At 40.3% G+C, this 14,227-nt stretch overlaps 1 protein-coding gene across 1 annotated transcript in view; it reads left to right on the forward strand.

The window, feature by feature from the left end:
* rufy1 (RUN and FYVE domain containing 1) overlaps window positions 1–14,227 on the forward strand; it is a 31,451-nt gene that overhangs the window by 14,110 nt on the left and 3,114 nt on the right. The window contains exons 10-12 of the mRNA XM_054738922.2: window positions 5,272–5,439; window positions 5,520–5,617; window positions 13,939–14,058. Coding sequence (XP_054594897.1) covers window positions 5,272–5,439; window positions 5,520–5,617; window positions 13,939–14,058 — 386 coding nt within the window. The remainder of the gene's footprint in view (window positions 1–5,271; window positions 5,440–5,519; window positions 5,618–13,938; window positions 14,059–14,227) is intronic.

A 14,227-nucleotide genomic window follows, 5' to 3' on the forward strand; every position in this document is an offset into this window, starting at 1 on the left:
TGAACTTCTTTACCATTTGGAGTTCCAAATCTGAAATCCATTTATTAGTCCATAATTCAATTCAATTCAGTTTTTGTAAAGGTGCGGTTCACTGAAAATGCATTTTTTTAATGATTATTTCTGATTATAATTGGTAACGCTGAGTATTTCATGCAGGCTGAACATGAAAATAGTTTCTTACACCTATCTCCTGCTTCTGGTGCCACCGGTCCCTCCGACCACCACCAGCAGGCAAGGTGGGTTAAGTGTCTTGCCCAAGGACACAACAGCAGAATTCTCTGTCCGGAACCAGGATCGAACCTGCAACCTGCAACTTTTAAAGAAAAGATTGAATTGAGATTTTTCTAGCAGAAATTGCGATTTCAGTTCAATTCACGACTTTTGTCAAACTAAGGTACAACACTAGCCTGCCAAGCCATCCTGTATATTAAGTGAAAAGATGGTCTAGATTCTAATCTAGTAAAACAAATCATTCACATTAATATTTACTATCTAGTCATACAACAAAAACAGTTGAAGCTATTGTAATTTTATCCCATTATTATATTTCTATCTTTATTTTTATTTTTTAAGGTGCTTGTGAAGCCGCTTGTGATTTTATCTAGAGAAGTGCTTTATAAAAAACATGTTCTTGTTGTACTCCAAAAATGCAAGAAGGGAATCTGAAGGTAGAAATAGCTTTAAAATGTATTAAATACCAGATAATGCACACAGTTTACCCTGTATTACCAAGGCAGGCTGGCTGGATGTTTTTTTTAAGCCATCTGATGGTTTTTCCTCACTAAAACTCCACTATAAAAGGGGTAACATGGGCATATTAAAGGTCTCAGTTGGGCCACGTAATAATAATAATCCCGGAGGCAGGGCAGACCAATTCTACCCTTTACCTTACTTAATTGCATTGTTGAAAATTTGATCCTGGCCCTTTTGTGTTGCCAAATATGTTTTGCCAGTATTCTATTCCATTCATCAAACTGTTTTTGGGTTAGTTAGATTGGGAGACATTGGAAAAGATACAGCAATTTGAGGAAGGATGTTAATCCTAACTGGTTCCACTCGAGAGTGGAGACATAAGAAGGGAACATTATTCCAACGCTGTAATTCTGCTTGAAATGCCAAAAATAAGGGTCCATAATTAGTGTCAAACAATCTAGCTGGATCTTCAGTTAGAATGGTCCCCAGGTATTTAATGCCATCAGCATCCCAATTCCATAGTGTTTGTTGCATTTGTTTTTAATTTGTGTTGGGGGATTATAATTTAGTTTTAGCACTTGTGTTTTGTTGATATTTATTTTATAACCTGAATAAGAGCCAAAATCAGTCATTATTTTCATTAAGTTAGGGATTGATTTGGTAGGGTCAGTCAAAAAAAATTTGTATGTCATCAGCGAATAACGCCAATCTTTGTTTGCCAGATTCTAAGGTGACCCCTTTAATTTCAGTACCCTGCCATATATATTGTGCTAGTGGTTCAATAAAAAGTGAAAAAAAGTAAGGATGAAACTCCACAACCCAGACGGGTTCCTCTCTCTAAAGCTATTGTTTTGGTTAAATCTCCATTTATCCTAATCCTTGCCGTGGGTTTGTTGTAGAGCGCTGAAAATACTTAAATGGTATTGGGTGGAAGCCGAATGCAGACATGGTTTTATATAGAAATTCCCATCGTACTGAGTCGAACACCTTTTCAGCGTCAAAGCTTAATAGTATGGTTTCTGATTTAAGATGCCTGATCTGTTTTATAATTAGTGTTTTCCTGATATTGTCTTATGTTAGCCTGTTCCTAGTAAATCCTGTTTGGTCGTTGTGTATAATCTCCGGTAAAATTTGTTCTAAACGTCTGTTTAAGATAGATGTGAATATCTCGTAGTCAACATAGAGTACACTTAAAGGGTGATAGTTCCCACAGTCCAGCCTATTTTTTGTTTTGTTTGGGGATTACAGAAATTATGGCTTCATTTCAAGAGAGAGAAATCACTTTCTTTTTAATCACCCAGTTAAATGTATCCAGTAATGTTGGAATCAGTTTGTCTTGCATCTTCTTATACCATTCAGAATTAAACCCATCGGCTCCTGGGGCCTTTGCATTTTTTAGTTGCGTAATTGCCTGTGAACTTTCTTCTTTAGTTATTTTTTATATCAATCTCCTATCTTGTTCAATTGTAATTTTAGGTAAATTTAGTGTATCTAAAAAAGGGTCAATTTCATTAACATTTCGTAATTGGGGCTGGGAGTACAATTTCCCGTAGTATTCTTCAAAACATTGCTGTATTTTCCTCTGCTCCGTTTCAACTGGGTTTGTGGTAGGGTGTTTAATTTTAGAGACTGTTCTCTCCACCTGCTGTTTCCTTAATCTATGACAAAAGTCTTAAGGCTTTACCTCCTGATTCATAGTACTGCTGTTTTGTAAAAAGAAGTATGTTTTTTAATGTCCTTTGTGAGTATGGTATCAATCTCTTTCTTTATTTCAATTATCTTTAATTTATCACTCTCTTGTTGGGAAGTGAAGTGTTTTTTCTGTAATTCCCTAGGTGTATTTTCAAGGTCTGCAAGTCTTTGATTCCTTTGTTTCTTTAGGGTAGCAGAAATCGCAATTATCCTTCCCCTAATTACTGTTTTTAAAGCATCCCACAATATCCCAGGGGAGACCTCACCATTGTCATTTAATTTTAGGTAAGATTCAATTTCAAACTTCAATTTCTCTCTAATCCCCTTGTCAATTAGAATGTTTGTATTAATTTTCCAAAGAGTAGATTTAATTCTGTCTTTTAGTTCTACAGATAAATATACTGGGTTATGATCTGACATTATGCATGTTCTGATGTCACATTTTATTACTCGAAATACATCTGTTTTAAACATAAGAAATAGATCTATTCTAGAATATCCATTGTGTGCCCCGGAGTAGTAAGTGTATTCACGGCCTGTCGAGTTCGTCTCCCTCCATATATCGATAATACCCATTTCTTTCAAGTACTTATTTACTTTTTTCCTCAGATGGCTGGAGTCTGGCTTGCCCTTTGAGCTATCAATTTTTGGATTTAAGTGAATATTAAAATCTCCCCCACAAATTAATATACCTTGACTTTTTGTTAAGATTATTTCTAGCATGTGTTTATAGTCCAATTGCTGTTAGGTGGAACATAAACATTAAACAAACTGACGAGAATCTCAATTTTGCCTATTACCATAATATTTCTTCCTTCATTGTCCTTATATTCAGATATGTATTCGAAGTTATCTTTTTATGTGTCAATGTTGCTACACCTCTACGTTTACCTGAACTATGTGAGGAGAAATAAACTTTTGAATTCTACTTAATTTAGCATGTTCCGCATTGTTCAGATGGGACTCTTGTATGTATGCTATCTGGACATTTTCCCTTTTCAACTGTGTAAACATTTTAGATCTCTTGATTGGGTTGAGTATGCCATTTATATTTAGCTAAACGAACTTTAGCGAAATGCCAGACATCTTAAAGTACTTACATTGAATAACAAAAGAACCCGTGGCGGTCCTCAATCTCCTGCCCAGACCAGCAGAACAACTTCCAAAAGAAAAAACAATTTAAACAAGTTGTGAACATGTAAAAACCTGAGCTAGTAAAAAAGGGGGAAAAAACGAAAATTAAAAGTGGACTTCCTATGTGGGGGCTCCTGCTATGTGACCCTGTCTAGCTCCAAAGGGGCCCAAAGAAAAATCCCTTCAGTTGAGACCAGTGAAGGGTGTCTTTGCTGGGAGACAGTATTTTAAGAGCATTCCTGCGGAACCCATAGTTTTTTTTTTACGGTTTAATCACCCCATATTTTTTTCAAATGCCCCAAACCATCCGGAGGTAAAAAAGAAATTATTAATATTTAATCCATTACCCCACCGGGAGTGGTTTTCCTAAATGTGCGGAGCTTCTCCTTGTAGCTGGCGGACCGAACCGGACTGGGCCGCCGTCCCCTCAGCTCGGACGGCGAGTGGCGCTGCTCCAGGTGAGCTGCTGGATTCTCTCCTTCAGTGAAGTCGGCGCGGGCTGTGTCCTGATTGCGTAGCCTCTTTTGATGAGATCCTCTGTCGCTTTGCTGGCTGACTCATATATTGTATTGCTGTCGCAATGCATCACCCGTAGTCTCGCAGGGAATAGTGTCTGAAACTTCACCTGTTTCTCTTTCAGCACCTTGCGGATGTCTGTATATTCCCTCCTCTTAGTGATAATAGGTGGTGGGCAGTCATGGTCGAGATTTATACAATTATTTCTCCATTCCAATCCTTTTATCTGCCATGCCGTCCGAAGCAGCGTCTCCTTTTTCCTGTCTCCTTTCTCCTTTCTCCTGTCAAGCTCAGGAGTTTGACAATTATGGAGCGGGGTGGTGCGTTTGCTGTCGGCTTGGGTCCCAGAGAGTGGTGAGCTCTTTCAATTTGCAAGTTTTGCAAATGCACATGCACATCAGTAGTTTTTACGGTTATTCATGGGGCAAAATCTCTGACATTTTTGAGGGAAAAAAATCAAGTTTCCATTAAAAGCAAAGCACAGACACGCTGGAAAAAAATTAAACATCATCTTAGAGGCACTGATGATGAATTCTTATATGTCTGGCAACCTTTCATGAACCATTCTAAGTCTCTTCCACTAGATGTTACCCCTTGAGAATTATAATTTGTATTAACTACAGGTCCTTCTCAAAAAATTTGCATATTGTGATAACGTTCATTATTATCTATAATGTACTGATAAACATTAGACTTTCATATATATTAGATTCATTACACACAACTGAAGTAGTTCAACCCTTTTATTGTTTCTAATATTGATGATTTTGGCATACAGCTCATGAAAACCCAAAATTCCTATCTCAAAAAATTGGCATATCATGAAAAGGTTCTCTAAACGAGCTATTAACCTAATCATCTGATTCAACTAATTAACTCTAAACACCTGCAAAAGATTCCTGAAGCTTTTAAAAACTCCCAGCCTGGTTCATTACTCAAAACCGCAATCATGGGTAAGACTGCCAACCTGACTGCTGGATTGCTTCAGTGACATATGACAGACTCGCTCCCGCAGCCATTACACTTTTCACCTCTTGCACCCCCAGGGGTGCGCACACCACATTTAGAGAATCCCTGCCTTACAGCAATCTCCATACAAAGCAAGCATAGCAACAGTGAAGAGGAAAATTCCCTTTAACAGGAAAGAAACATTCATCAGAACCTTGCTTATGAGTAGCCATCCACCACAAATGTTTTAACTTGAAATTAACCAGAAATGCTAACACTGGTTATCAGGAGCTGGAGCATGAGCTGGAGCTCCAGGTGGGGCTGAAGCAGGAGATGGAGGTGGCCGTGAAGCTGCTGGAGAAGGACATCCATGAGAAACAGGACACACTGGCCACCTTACGACTCCAGCTTGACCAGGTCAAAACTCTAAACCTACAAATGTTCCACAAATCTCAGGTAGACAGATTACAGCACCGGCTCTTTTCCCTCCTCGCACACAGAATGCAGATTTTAGACAATATGTGTGTTTTTCTAAGGACACGAAGCAACAAGCTGAAAAAAAACAGGCAGAGGCTGTGCAGCTTGAGCAGAAGATAAATGAAATGGAGAAAGCCATGGCGGAACTGGAGCAGAGGTATGAATTAGTTTTTTATCTGTGGACTTTTTGTTCCAAGGTTGTGATTAAGCGGCTCCATCCCACCCGCTAATAGCATGTTTAAAGGCAGACACACACACACATACAAATATCCACACACTCACTATCTGATGACATGTCCTTACCTGAATTTTGGTTAAAGCCACAGCCTACTCATCTCCCCCTTCCTGCAGTGCGCGTTTCGATGCTGCGTCAGTGAGGTGAAATCACCGCAGCACAGGTGATGAGCTTTTTTTCCTGCTCCCCTGGATGTGTAGGATATCCAGCTCCCCCATACAGGGCCGTTGCTAGCTATTTTGGTGCCCTAAGCACAAAGGCTTTGTGGTCCCCCCCCCCCCCCCCCCCCCGCAAGCGCTTTGCCTTAAATTCTCTTTAATTCTCTTGTATGCACAAACTGCTTATTATTTCCAAAAAGTAGGACTGATATTTACATAATATAACATACTCAACACAGGAACTTCATATTGTTATTATTTAGAACTATGTAACAGATCCACACAAGCACCGGTTGTGGCACATGTGTTTCTCCAATGTAATTTTCAGATGCTTTTTCAGATCCAGGACTCACTCTGCCTTCAGAAGTGCTGGCTGTGGGCCGTGCTCGGCCTGTAGGTGTGCTTTACTTTGTAATTCCTGGTCAGGGCTGGGTGATGTTGTAGAAGGTTCAGACGTGATGGCTGACAACTGATCTTGAGCTCTTGAACTGCTGGTGGAGGGCTGATCTGAACTTTTGGCATGAGCTCCTCCTTGAATGTACTTGTTCACTGAGCCTGCATTCAGACACAAAAAGATAATTTATCATATTCATTCTACAATAAGATAAAAGTTTTAAACCATGGTAAAAAAAAATACTGAAATAGATTATTTATAGGTTTATATTGGCTTATAAATCACTGGCATGTGACATGACTGAATTCAAAACTACTTAACCTTTATTAAGAACTAGAGAGGCACAATATACACATTTTATCCACAACTAGAAAATTCTGAATATGAAGGGAGGAGGTTAGCATAATGGAGAGGAAACAGAGGAAACTTTATTTTACTTGAGAAAGATGTTTTAAGATGAGCTTCTTAAAACAAAAAAAATCTTCAAACTCTTCAAGGTCTATTTTTAGATCATGGTTTCTCAACCTTTTTCAGCTAAACGCCCCCCCAAGTCATGCCGAAATCCCTTACTGCCCACCAATGTCCCATGCAGAGAAATGGAAAGTTTTTTTAAATAAAAATCATAATAAAAAAATAAATAAATAAACAATTCAGCCTTGAGTTTGAAACTGTTTCATACAAATATGTCATAAAAAAGTATCATAAAAAGTGTTTTTAGCTATTAGCAACAAGATATTGTAGGAAGCTAATAATCCTCGGTCCAGTAAATTTGAGCTTCGAGCAAACATACTGCTAATGCTACCTCTTTTAGAGGGTCTCTCTTTAATTACCTGAAAATAGTTCAGTTCCTTTAAAGCTTTGTCTGGATGCATTTTGGACTCCTTAAGCCGGGAGGATTTCATCGTTTCGTTTCAAAAAACTTTTCACAAAGCAGGCACATGGGGAGTTGTGGATTCGTGGGTGAAGGAATACGTCCATACCGAAGGTAGTGCACATTGTACTGTCGACACTTCTTTTTATTCTGAGCCATTGTCTGTTATGAATGTTCTGTACTGCTAGCGCCCACCATTAGCATCTCAGCGCCCCCTTCAGTGGCAAAAAACTTTCACCGCCCCCTTATGTAGTCTGAACGCCCACTGGGGGGCGCTACAGCCCCCGTTGAGAAACCCTGTTTTAGATGAACAACCTTTAACACTGTTCAGACTTATTTTTTGATACATGTCGCATGAACAGGCTGAATAAAAGGATATTGCCCTTTGTTGCATTTAACTATTTCTTCTTCTTTAAAGAAGTGCTGATTCAGAAGAGAATAACTGCATTTAGGAAGATGATGACTTGCTACGTTTTTTTCTCCAGCAGTAAAAAAGCTCTAAAGCTTCTCTGAGTTTCTCTCCCTCTCAGCCTCTCTCACTCAGCTACTAATGAACGCCCGGTAGGTGGACGGGAGGCTGCGGGACAGAGTGGTGCATTATACTTTTAACAGACTGGAGAAGCAGAGAACGAAATCTGCCCAAACCATGCAGATAGAGTCAAAATGTTAAATGTGCAGAAGCAGAGTGCGAAAAACACCAAATAAAAGTCCTGAAAAGCAGCATGCTTACCAAACTCGGCAAAATTTGACCAAAAACAGATTAACAGCAGTAACAAGTCCGAATTTAAGCTAGATCAACCGACCCTCTGAACTTCACCACACATGTTTAGAATTAGAAATAGATAAAAAATTAAGAATTTCCATTAAAATACTTGTCTTACCTGCATGGACGAAATTTTGGGGGGGGGGGGGGGGGGACAGGGGGATCATGTCCCCTCCACTTTTTCCGAAGTCAAGTTTTGACCCCTGCACTTTTTACCATCCAAAAACAATATTATGCTATATCAAATTGACACTGGTTGAGCTCTAGGACCAAGCAGAAAACAACCATTTGTGTTGAAGCCTGCTTCCCATTAAAACACATGTCAGACACAAGGCTCGCGGGCCAGATGCGGCCCGCGGAGCATTTTTATGTGGCCTGCGAGATAAATATCAAAAATATATTAAAACTGGCCCGCTGGCCGATTTTTCTGCAAAGACTTAAACTCCCATGATGCTTTGCGGCGTCAGCGCGGAGCCGACGCGCCCCCTCCTTTGTGTTTTTTCCAGCGCCTGCTGCCGGTGTCAGCAGCTCCGCTGTCTCAGACAAACTACACTCCTCTCACTCGGCGCCGAGTTCACTCAGCTGTTTTCTGACGTTGAAGCCCAGAAACGGAGATTCTAGCCGCTCAGTAATGTGTTCACGACTGAAAGAGAAAGTTTTCCAACTAACTTCCAGACAGAGCTGATATAACTCCAGCGAGCAGCGACACGCTCAAACCAGCACGACTCTGTGGCTGCTGTCGTTGTGTTTCCTCCCCGACACACAACAACGTGGTCAAGCTGCTCAGACATGTTCATCAGCACAAACCTATGTGAGCACCTGTTGTCATCTAATGTTGTCATTATTATGATGAAGATTAACAAAACAACAGGAGTCTCCTCCTCAGCTCAGATCAACCCCATGATGCAGGTATCTGGCTGGAACAGGTGAGCATCACAGTAAACCAGTGAAACAAACTGAGCTTTAAATATGTTGGTTTTATGCTCTTTTTCTGCTCCAAAACATGGAAGTTAACAGATGAGATGATGCATTTTCATTTAAGATAAAATGATATTTTTATTTTGTTGTTGGCCCGTGAGAAAAGATTTAACCTACAGTAAACAGGAAGTGGAAAGGCTGCAGATAGATGAATAGAATAGAAAATCCCTTTTTTGTTCCTCAGTGGGGAAAGCTAGACGTCACAGCAGCGAAGACACGTATTACAGGAGAAAAAAGGAGAATAAAAAATAAGAAAAATGAATAGACAAGAAAATATAAGTCCTGAATAGATTTATAAAATGCTGATTATACCACAAGTAATGAATACCGCTGATGCCTTTTATTTAAAACTGACTTGCTCGTGTGTAATTTGGTTATTCCACATTCAGTGTTAATGCAGAAATAAGTTTGTTTCCAAATTTAAAGGTTCAAAATTGCATATATATTGATAAAGTAAACGTGCAAATTTGCCGTCACTTTTTCAAAAAATATTAAGTTTGGCCCTCGACTCCGTCCCAGAGTTTCATTTTGGCCCCGGGTGAGTTTGACACCCCTGCATTAGAACATACTGCAAAGATGACCCCCCCCCCCCCCGTGTCCCACCCCCCCCACTTCTAAAGTGAAAATTACGTCCATGCTTACTTGCAATCGAAGCAACAGCATCATCCCACAGTTTTTTCTTTTGTCACTTTATGTTTATGTATTTAGCAAACGCTTTTGTCCAAAGCGACTTACAAGTGATCAGAATCAGAATAAGCTTTATTGCCAGCGACCCAGAGCATAGGAACTTGACTCCGCAAACACAATCTGACCAAGGTTAAACACACACACATGTAGACAAGACAGGTACAGGCAGTCCACGAGAGCAGCCAGAACGGTGCTCAAATATTGCCGATTTACTACTCCTGCAGCCTTTTTGGAGCCATGACTGTGTCCGCTGCATCCTCCGCAGGTGTGCTGCCGGGGGGACGGTGAGACACGGTCCATCTCCTTTCCTTTTTGTATTGTTTTCTCTCTGTAAACATGCTGTTAACTTGCTTTGCTTATCTTCTAATTGAAATCTGTCTTTATCATGTATATATTATTTTTTCATAAGCTTGCGTTTGGTGCCCCTCCCCAGGCGTGGTGCCCTACGCGCTGTGCGTGGTGTGCATGTGCGGAGCGCCGGCGCTGCCCCCATAATTCGATCCCTGCTCCTGGATGAAAAACCGGACAATTTCATCAATACAAGAACCCCCCCGGACAGAGAGTGAAAAGTGGACATGTCCGGGGAAAAGAGGACGTATGATCACCCTTGTTTAATATAAAGCGGGAGATTACAGATACAGTATTTTGCTCGTGTAGCGATGCATATAGATTTATATCTATATTTCAAAGGTGGCGTAGATTTAGCTTGGGGCACCACCCAGTTTTGTCTGTGTGAACTGGGACACTGGATTTAATATTTATATCTTCTCAAAGTTAACACCACACTTTTATCTGAAAGCTGAGTTCTTGTCAGAATGCGCCGGCTATTCTCGAGATTGCTAGGCAATGATCAGGCATGATTTAAGTTTTGTGAATTTATTACAAACATCAGTTGTGACACTTGACAAAGAGAACCAATCGCAGCTTATTGTTTCATGCATGAGAATAAGTAAGTGGATAACCACAAGGCTTTATGGCAGTGCTATGACATAACTAGTCTGTAATAAAAGTGGAACTTTGGTGACACATAGGATTATAGTAAATATTAGGAATAACTTCTGTAAGAAGAACAAGTGTGTGTGTGTGTGCGTGCGTTCCTATGGGTATAGGAATACAGGGTGTGTGTGTGTGTGTGTGTGTGTGTGTGTGTGTGTGTGTGTGTGTGTGTGTGTGTGTGTGTGTGTGTGTGTGTGTGTGTGTGTGTGTGTGTGTGTGTGTGTGTGTGTGTGTGTGTGTGTGTGTGTGTGTGTGTGAGAATAAGGATTCGTGAGCAGCAGAGAAAGAGGATAAATCTTGAGAGATAAATGAGAATTTGGATCGAAAATAACAAGCCATAAAAGTTTAAGTCTGAATTCACTAATCAGGCTTAGCAGGAAAAGTCAACCAGATGAAAATGATTCACAGACCTTTTCTCCGTCGCCCAAAAGGTGTCCTATGGGCTGATTCAGCCGGTCCAGAAGCTTGAATGCGGCCTTCGGGGGCCGTAGGACTTTTTGGCACCTCAGCTTAGGTCAACGGTGTCTGCAGGTATATATGTCGATGGCGGGGGCACAGATCCGATTTTCAAACTGGGCGGGACAAAGTTCCAATGTACCCTCCCCCAAACACACACACACACGCACGTACACATACACAAACTTGCAAGCGCCTTAACTAGAGCTCAGTCAGTTTGTGTAATTTCATCCAATGGTTTACGTAAAAACTAACATTTATATACGTGTTTGAAGCCATTATGCAGTGGAATGCTGGCAACAAAGCTCTGCCTGATCAACACTATAAATGATAAATGATCCGCACTTGTATAGCACCTCTCAGAGTAAGGACTCCAAAGCGCTTTACACTACAGTGTATCATACATCCATTCACACACATTCACACACTGATGGTGATGAGCTACGATGTAGCCACAGCTGCCCTGGGGCGCACTGTTAGAGGCGCTCCACTATTTAATTCAGTCATTTGTTATTCTTCCAATCGATTACTAACCAAAACCTCATGCTTTATGCAAAACAAATGATTTTCAGCATACTAATCTTTACAGAAAACATAAAAGCCCTAAAAAACTGCACATAAAATATATTTAAAAAATGAAATTCACTTGTCACTTAAGAGTAGTGGTTCCCAAACTTTTCACCCTGTCCAACAAATGTTCCTTCGCATTTTTACGTTATTTAGAATTTTTCATTATATTTGGAAAGTTTTTATTTATATATAAATCTCTTTTTATATTTTATATTTGACTTTTTTTATGATTATGTGGCACACTTGACTTCCGTATATAAGGCATCGGCATCTGCCCCTTTTTACGACTTTTTTTTTTACATTGTCGCTACGTCTGTCACGTTAGCGGTGCTTTTACCATCATTTCGCATCACATCCCAGAGAAGGTTAAACCAACATCAAACCCAACGTTTGGAGCTTGTAAACTCCACACACCTCTTGTGCAGCACCAGCTGTCTGAAGCTGCAGCAGCGTCAATCTTCCCGGCCGGATGAGTGAATTTCTTCATCAGAGTCCATATTTTGCTTCATAATCGGAGTCAGTCATTACCAGACAAAGTGATCAGTCAACAAAGACCAGACCTGCCAGCAATTATACATTTTATCTAATATTTGCGCTCTTCATGTTGCACGCATCTCCTCCTCTCCCTGACTGGGAGCCTCTCAGCGGGAGGCATTTTTCAAGCTCTAAAAACTCAAATATTGCTCAGCCTGAAAGTTACACATCTCCACTTTCTTCTGGTGTAAAGTAGTAACTTCATGAGGGATCATATTTGTAGATGAGACTTGTTAAAGTCAGCAATGGGGCTTTGGCACTTATAACGAGTAAGTCCCAACACTGACCCAACATGCATAAACAAAAACCACTGGAGGGCACTGTGGCTCTTCCAACTAAACTTTACCTTCTCCAAGATGGAAAGTCCATGATCACAATTTAACAGTTATTCATATAAAGCCTCAAAAAGTATTACTTTAGCATCAAAGTATTACTTTAAACGGGAAAGAATAAAATTCATGTCTTAAAACTGGACAGTTTTACCATTAGCATGAATTTTAACTGGAGAAACACCTAATGACAGAGGTTTAACATAAAAGAAAACACAAAACAAACAGTTTAGGTCTGTGGCTGATAAGAATTTAACTTGGAGCACCTTGATTTCTATTTTAAGGGTGAACAACCTAAACACCTTCTTTGATTATAGATAAACAGAAAAATACCAGGGTTTTGATAAAAGCGAGATCCTGGAATCTTCCAGAATGACCCTTGAGAAGTTTTATGAGCACCTGGCCTTGGGGGGAGAGTCGGTTATTGGCAGGTTGAGGTATGACAGACCAAGTCCTGATAATGTCCGGCTTAACAAATCACATGGTAAAATTTACGTTCCTGGGAGAAAAATGTAGGAGTTAACCAGAATGCTCAAACTGCAGGCCAGTTTCAAATTCCCCTCTCTATTTTCTTCTGCTAAATGTGAAAGAACCCGTTGTGTGAAAATGTTATTGTTCTTTTCCGTGTAAATCCATACAAAGTTAACCTGAGGATATAAAATGTGGATTTCCACTACACTCGTGCCCTTGCTGCCCTGGGCCTGGGCCCGTTAGTTCGTGGACCCATGGGCAATTGCTCAGTTGCCCATATGGTTAATCCGGCCTTGGCTAGTGGCTACTTACCATTTAGAGCTGGGTCGTCAGGCACCTCACAAGCTCAAAATGATAGGGCTCAGGTCTGCTTGTCTCCACCAAATAGCCTTATTTCCTTCCTCTTTTTTTCTCTGGGTAAGGAGGGGGAGAGACATCCTCCATTTCAAATGACTGCTCAGAGTCAAAAGAGCTAGTGTGCCCTCGTTGGCTATCCATTTTCATCACTGCTGCAGCTCCTCCCTCTCGGTCTGCGAGGCAACACCAGCTAGTGACGAATTTTTCAAAATTGAAATGTGGTTGGAGTAAGACTCAAAGGTATTTAAAGTGATTGTCAAGCCTGCCTCAGTCTGCTCTTGATTTAAAGAAGACGAGTCGAAATCCAAAGTTGATGCCAAAGCTGTTTCAAACAAGCTACAGTCGTCTTAGTTTTGCTCAGTCACACTAACATCCAGCCCACCAAATAGAGTGCTGTGATTGGCCCGCTAAACAGAATGGTGTGATTGGACTGGCAGTACACTGTCCGGGGCTGCAGAGGTTCCAATGGAGCGTGGCAAGACCAACTTGCAGAGCAAAATCATTTTACTTCGGCAACAGAAGGTCCAGATTAAAAATCACCATCTTCACATTCAGATGTGGCAACATGGGCTTTCTTTTATTTTTGGAGCCTCTTGAGGTGCTAAGAAGAATCTAAATCCTGACAATGATTAAGAATAAAATATGCAACAATAAACACATTTTCATCTTGATTTTTCAGATTACAGAACTCTAAGAGAGAGCACAGACAAACCGACCATTCGGACAAAGACATGAAGGTGGAGCTGGAAGGAAAGATTGATGCGTTGCAGAAACAACTTACAGACTTGGATACACTAAGGTAGAAATGCATGCGCACACACACAAGGAAGAAAACATTTTGCATGAAAAACTGGGATTTACAAAAAAACAAAACAATTTTATAGAACTTGTTAAAATAGTTATAAAGAAGCCAAATTGAATAAGCTAATCATCTCAAATCTGATTCAGAGAAGACTATTCTTGTATTT

The sequence above is a fragment of the Nothobranchius furzeri genome, chromosome 1, assembly GCF_043380555.1.
Source record: "Nothobranchius furzeri strain GRZ-AD chromosome 1, NfurGRZ-RIMD1, whole genome shotgun sequence".
In the NCBI taxonomy this organism is placed as follows: domain Eukaryota; kingdom Metazoa; phylum Chordata; class Actinopteri; order Cyprinodontiformes; family Nothobranchiidae; genus Nothobranchius; species Nothobranchius furzeri.